At 34.2% G+C, this 7500-nt stretch overlaps 1 protein-coding gene across 2 annotated transcripts in view; it reads left to right on the top strand.

Annotated features, from left to right (window-relative positions):
• Window positions 1-7500, top strand: part of LOC113828943 (endothelin-converting enzyme 2) — a 455139-nt gene that overhangs the window by 433461 nt on the left and 14178 nt on the right. Inside the window, exon 6 of one of the 2 annotated variants that reach the window (XM_070134969.1) lies at window positions 5139-5249. The exons of the other annotated variant lie outside the window; for it this stretch is intronic. Within the exon in view, the coding sequence (XP_069991070.1) occupies window positions 5139-5249 (111 nt within the window). The remainder of the gene's footprint in view (window positions 1-5138; window positions 5250-7500) is intronic. 2 annotated transcript variants of the gene reach the window in all.

The raw sequence follows: 7500 nt of genomic DNA, 5'->3' as shown, positions 1-7500 counted from the left end.
TTTAAAGATTCCTCAGCATGGACGTCATCAGTGTACTTGAGAAAAGAGGTGATTTTGATGTAATTCTTCAAGAGAGGATTCTTATATTGCATATAAGAATATAAGACTTCTATTGCCTTGGCGGAGGTATGCGCTCTCTGGCTGCTTCTAGTTTATTAGTATGTTAATGGCATATAATTTGGGCTCGGACACGCCTTTGGTAAAAAAATAATAATAATAATAAATAAATAAATGAATAAACAAACCAGAAAGAATAGAAAAAAATAAAAAAAATAAAAATAAATATACAAAATATAAATAAATACAAAGATAACAAGAACTTTAAAAATGAAAAATAAATTAGGAAAGGAAATAAAAATCTGTTCATAACTTGATGAGTCATTCAGCACAGGATCCGAATCATGATCCGAATCAACACCAAGATTCGATCGCATCCAAATTGAGCTAAAACACACCTCTGGAAGAATAAAAAATAAATAGATAAATAAATAAAAATCTGTTCATAATTTTCATCCTCCTCTTTCTATCCTTCGCTTCCTCTCTCCCGTTTTCTTTTCCCTCTTCCTCCATTTATCCATTTTCCTCTCTGCCATCCCTTCTCACTTCCGGATCTTCCTTAAATTCACTCGTCACACTTCACTTCATACCCTCCCCCCCCCCTTCCCTCCTCTCCCTTCTTCTCACTTCCCGACCTTTTTCGCTCTCTTATCTCTCTTCTCTCTTCCCTCCCTCTTCCATTCCATTTTCTCTCTGGACCCCGTCTTCCATCTCCTTCCCTTTCCCCTTAATCCCCTCCCCCCTTTCCTCTCTAAGTCTCTTCCGTCTCTCATTCATCTCATTTTTTCTCTTTTAGCTCCTTCTTCTCCCTTTCTCCCTCTCCCTCCTTTCTTCTCTCCTTATTACTTCCTCTCTTACATTCCTTCGGTTGTCTTATAAAAGATAAATTTGTATAAATTAACAGACCTACTGCTTCAGAGATGATGATGCTGATAATGATATTAATGATGTTAATGGTAATGATGATAATGATGATAATAATGATAATGATAATGATAATGATACTTCTAATGATAATGATGGTAATAATAATGATGGTAATAATAATGATGGTAATAATGATAATGATGATAATGATACTACTACTAATGATAATAGTGAAAATAAAATCAATGATAAAGATAATAATGATGATAATTATGATCATAGTATTATTAATAATAATGATGATGATGATAATGATAAAAATAATAATGATAATAACGAAAGCCATGATAACAGTAATAGTAATGATAATGATAACCTTAATAACAATACCACTAATAACGCTATAAAAACAATTATAATAATTTCAATATCATTTGTTTAATCCCCCTTATTATCTTTCAAAAACAAAACAATAATCTTTTGCTATTATCATTGCAAAGATTTACTTGTTTATAAACATATCTCGAAATTAATATATCAATTAGGAAGAGTTGGATCCCTTAATTAATACTTTAATTATCATCACAAATGACCATAATTACCGAGACTGCCAAGCGAAGGTGATTACCTGTAATAAATCTTAATTACGTAAGAAATTCCTTAATTATTATGGTTGTTTATCCAATGTCGAATCGTGTTTTTTTTATCTTTAAAGGAAGGAGGGGGGGGTGAGGAAGGGTTAAGCTAGGGGGTGGAGGAGGTGGAGGGGGAAGGAGGAAGGAGGAAGGAGGAAGGAGGAAGGAGGAGGGAGGAGGAAGAGGAGGAGGAGGTGGTGGTAGAGGAGGTGGAGGAGGGGAAGGGAGGAGGAGGAAGAGGAAGGGAAGGAGGAGAAGGGAAGCAGAAGGAGGGGGGAGGAGGAAGAGGAGGAATAAGAAAAAGGGGAGGAGGAGGAGGAGGAGGAGGGGGAGGAGTAGTAGAAGATAAGGGGGAGGAGGAGGAGGAGGAGAGGAGAATGAGGTAGGAAGAGGAGAAAGAAGAAGAAGAAGAAGAAGAAGAAGAAGAAGAAGAAGAAGAAGAAGAAGAAGAAGAAGAAGAAGAAGAAGAAGAAGAAGAAGAAGAGAGGAAGAAGAGGATGATGATGATGAGGAGGGGGGGGAAGAGTAGTAGAAGAGGAGGAAGAGGAGAAGGAGGCGGGAAGCAGAAGGAGAGGGGGAGGGGGAAGTGCGGGTGAAAAAGGAGGATGAGGTTGAAAAGGAGGAGGAGGAGGAAGAAGAATAGGAAGATGGTAGGGAAGAGGAAAAAAGGACAAAAGGAGGAGGAGGATGAAAAGAGAAAGAAAAAAAATGAGAAGGAGGAAGGGAAGGAGAAGAAGAAGATATAATGATTAATAATAATGATAATAGTAATAATAATGATAATAATAAGAAGAAGGAAGAAGAAAAAACAACACAGAAGAAGAAGAAGAAGAAAACAGATAAAAGAAGGAGAAAAAGGGGTGAAAAATATGACCGACATCAAAAAATAGATAAATAAAAAAATAATTATAATAATAAATAAGATAAAAATGAAAATTTTATTAAAAAGTTGGTTAAGGAGAAAAAAAGAAAATAAAGTTATCTATTCAATATTGCAATACGAATATACGTTTCTGCAATATAAGAAAAATTAAATCTTATTCATATAATTCTAATTGAATTCAATTAATCTTTAATCTATTATTGTTCTTATTATTATTATAATTATGATTATTATCATTTATCATCATCATTATTATTATCATTATTATTATCAGTCTTACTGTTATTATCATTACTATTATTGATGACACTATTATCATTATCATCATCATTGCAGTTATCATTACTGTTATTAACAACATTATATTATATTATATATCATATTATTGCCGTTATAGTTTTATTATAATCATTATCACTATTTTTATTATTATCATTAATATTATTATTGTTGTTATTATGATGATTATTATTATTACCATTCCTGTTTTACAATCATCACCATGTTTATTAACATTATAATTACTATCATGATAATCTAGGTGATGATAATTATCAACCTGATTTCATTATTTTTGGTAAGGATAAAAGTGCATATGTAATCAGACCTATGGATACTAATTAATAAAATTGACACAAGGGAATGAGTTATCGTGGCATTATAGAGAGAATTAATGGTCATGAATACTGCACTCGTGAATTATATACATTTCAATCCATAAATAAATTGCAGATTGTAATTGACAAGGGAATGTTGGGTGATTCGACCAGTCATCGTGATTAATTTTTAATTAGGGTTTGTCTGCAACAGATGATTATTGACAATGCATTACCAAGATGTTTATTGTTTAATTATTAATGTTATTGCAGATATGTTTTATAGGTATTACGTGTGTTATTTGTCTATATGAGTGTGTATATATGTTTGGGTATATATGCATATATATATATATATATATATATATATATATATATATATATATATATATATATATATATATATATGTGTGTGTGTGTGTGTGTGTGTGTGTGTGTGTGTGTGTGTGTGTGTGTGTGTGTGCGTGTGTGTGTGTGTGTGTGCGTGTGTGTGTGTGTGTGTGTGTGTGTGCGTGTCTGTGTGCGTATGTGTGTGTATTTATGTGTATGTATACATTTATTCATAATGAATATGTGTGTGTGTGTGTGTGTGTGTGTGTGTGTGTGTGTGTGCACATTCTTCTATGTATTTATTTGTGTTCGACTCTCCAATTTATGTATTCCATTCTTTTTCAAATGGAATGTGAATTTGCCTGCTTCGATGTCATTTTGCAAATCAATATTTTACTGAATTATATGTGTCAATCTCTAGAAAAGTAACAAAATAAACAGATAAATGAAGGAGAAAAAGAAGAATTAATTAGAATTTCATGTAATTCAAGCAGAGATTAGTGAAAATATATGGATATGTAATATTCTTATACTTTAACTTTTTTACTTTGGCTTTAATTTCTTGTTTGGTTATTGTTAAGAAATTTATTATTTTTTTATTATAAAGAAATGTATTGATTTGTTTTATTGGTTTATTATAAAGAAATTGATTTATTTCATTTCTAATTAATATGTATATATATTTTTATTCCCATTCGTTTTTGCTTCTATGAAGAAATTCAATTATTTAATCCATTATTATCAAGAAATGTCCGTAACTGGTACAAGATTCCACTATATGATAAAAACGCAAAACTGAAATTTCACTATATGATGTTTGTTTAAAGATAACACCAGCTTTAACGTAATTCGTCACAAACAAATAAAGACAAATGAATTAATGTTGGATTAACCGTGAGAGCTAGTGTCAGTATCTGATACGGCACTTAAAAAAAGATAAAGATAAGAGCCAAATCAGGGTGAGTACAGTTGGTCCTCAGTCCATATCTTTATATTCGGTATTTAGTGACCAAGGGACACGGGATAAAATGTAAAAGAAAAAAATAGATGAATAGATGTATATAAGTGAATTCCGTTAATTGTTAAGTACAAGAACCAGGGATTTCCTTCATAATTATTTCTGTTATCTTTACTATTAGCCATAAAGTTGTATATAATTTTGCCAAGTGTAAGTCTTTCTCCGTAAAAGAAAAAGGCGATATGGATAACGCAATCGTAGAAAAATGTTTTTAAAAAGTCTTAGGATATTACAACCCAGGTTTCAGTGATGACCCATAGTAGACAATTTTTTTTTTTTTTTTTTTGCATGCCTTTGTTTCTGTTATACAAAGAAACGATCGTTGGAATGATTTTTTCATGTGCTTTTTTGCTGTATTTATATTGTAAGTTTGTATGCCTAAGATTTTTCTAATTATATCTCTATTCCATTATTGCTATCTTAAGTATATGGACAGACTATATGCTGTTACTCTTCTATTACCAAATAAGTAGTATTTTCTGGATTTCTAATTGTATATTCATTTGCAAATGCCTTGTTGCAAACATGTTCATATCTCTGATGTTATTTCTACGATGTATGTTACTTTTTTCTCATTATTTTCAGGATATGAGTAATATTGTGCAACCCCTGCTTGTCAATGTTTCTCTTTTACCTCGCCTAATATATTGGATGAACCTTTTTTTTCTACTCCCATCATTTCTCGAAACAAACGAACGAGTCTCCCCCTCGATGGGCGATACTGACCCATTTTCTATGTTGCTACTGTACAGTTCCTGCACATTCGCCTGCCCAGGAAGCTGAAGAAGGGCAAGTCTGTGTGTCTTGGGCCTCCTGAACTCTCTGAGCTACAGCATCTTCAAAAACACTTGTTCCAAATGAATGTAATACAGCCAACTGAAGCGTGATATCCAAGTCCTCCTTTTTTCTATCATTTGACTTTTTTATTTATATCACCGCCATTTTGGTCACAGCCGCAGTCAGCTGAAGCATCCTTTCCCTCCCTCTGTCTCTCTCTCTCTCTCTTTAAAATTTAAAACTTGGAGTCGTGGGTAAAAGAAAAGTTTGTCTCCACTAGCGGCTAGCGTGTTGGAACCCCTCACCTTTCTGGTTGATTCTGGGTCACCGCCTCGTAGATGGAAGTAGCCTGCTTTGGAAATGTATAATTATTTTTGCTATTATCGCTAAATATAATGCACGTAGTGTTGCATCTCTTATTCTCCTCCAAAGTAAAGTACATGGATTAAAGATAAATGACGAAAACAGATGAACTTTTCCAGTACAGGCTGCTCACCTTACATAAATGTCCTGGGCTGAAGTGTGCTGTGTTTTGTGGAATACGAAATTACCGTAGGTTTAGATTTGCCAGAGAAATTCGTCTCTCCCTTTAGATCCCGATGTTTAGATTCAGATATTAGTGACGTCATTGCTGTGTCATATGACGTCACTAGTATCACGTCACGTTTCTTATGACGTCATCGTAACAGGTGACATAGAACAGCTGGTACTCCTCTATCGATATTTCTTCCTTCTTATTTGACTGCTCACTAAGTCTGAAGATAAGCCTGACTCATATCCATATTATATATATATATATATATATATATATATATATATATATATATATATATATATATATATAAATGTGTGTGTGCAGGTATGTGTGCGTGTATGTGTGTGTTTGTATGTGGTCGTGGGTACACACGTGCGTGCACGCGTGCGTGCGTGTGTGTGTGTATGTGTGTGTGTGTGTGTGTGTGTGTGTGTGTGTGTGTGTGTGTGTGTGTGTGTGTGTGTGTGTGTGTGTGCATATATATATATATATATATATATATATATATATATATATATATATATATGAAGCCATATATGCATATGTTTACGTATATTCAGAATATATATCTTATTAATAATCAAGATGATAATGATAAATCGATAGAGAACTGCCCAAGCCCAGGACTTTCATGATTGATGTTCACGTAATGTTGATCGTTTGTGAAATTGCATGAATACTCACCATTGACACAGATGGTTGCCGGTTTTTATTTTTGTTTTATGTTTATTCTTTCTTTTACTAGAAACCCTTCGTTTGTTTTTTGTAATGATCCTTTAGTGATGCGGATTTCTTGTTTTGTTATGGTCCCCCCTCCCCATCATCCCCTGTTTCCGTTTTCTTTGGATTTTTTTATTTATATATTATTTTTTATTAATCGTTTAGATTCTCATGAGAGCTTTATTTTCTCTCGCTCTTTCTCTCTTTCTATCACTTATTTTTTTCTGTTTGAGCTTTATTTCTCTCTCCCTCTCTCTCTCTCTCTTATCTTTCCCGTTTTTCTGCTTTCCGCTTCCCCCCCCCCTCCCGCCTCTCTCTCTCTCTCTCTCTCTCTCTCTCTCTCTCTCTCTCTCTCTCTCTCTCTCTCTCTCTCTCTCTCTCTCTCTCTCTCTCTCTCTCTCTCTCTCTCTCTCTCTCTCTCTCTCTCTCTCTCTCTCTCTCTCTCTCTCTCTCTCTCTCTCTCTCTCTCTCTCTCTCTCTCTCTCTCTCTCTCTCTCTCTCTCTCTCTCTCCCTCCCTCCCTCCCTCCCTCCCTCCCTCTCTCCCTCCCTCCCTCCCACCTACTCTATCTATCTATCTATCTATCTATCTATCTATCTATCTATATCTCTTAGTTCCCTTACACATCCCCCTTTTTCTTGTATCGTGTGTGGCTTACCCTTCACAGCACCGAGTAATATCCACTCCCTCACACATCCTTCCATCAGCAGTTGAGACAGGCGAAGTAACAATGCAGTGACGGAATTGAAGAAATGGATAGACATGTAGATGGATAGATAGATAGTTGAGAGCGTGTGAATGAAAACGGAGATAGAAAACGGAAGCCTCTCTACGTACCAGCTGTTCTTTTTTTTTTTTTTTTTTCTTTAGTCCCCCTTGGAATTCATCAATATTTCTGCTGTACATAATTGATACTCAACGTAATATTGTTTTCCTATTAAGCATGATCACTTTTCACTCACCTCTCGCCTCAACTTTTAATTGGAAAGTTTCCGAAGTTGATGCCAATTAACCAAGTTTCCCCTCCGCTGTATATATTCCATTTAAGGTATAACTTTTATTTTCTATGCCCTATTTTCATTA

Source organism: Penaeus vannamei, chromosome 20 (genome assembly GCF_042767895.1).
Source record: "Penaeus vannamei isolate JL-2024 chromosome 20, ASM4276789v1, whole genome shotgun sequence".
NCBI lineage: Eukaryota > Metazoa > Arthropoda > Malacostraca > Decapoda > Penaeidae > Penaeus > Penaeus vannamei.
The sequence above is the reverse complement of the archived record's forward strand: the minus strand, read 5'-3'. Positions and strand labels throughout refer to the sequence as shown.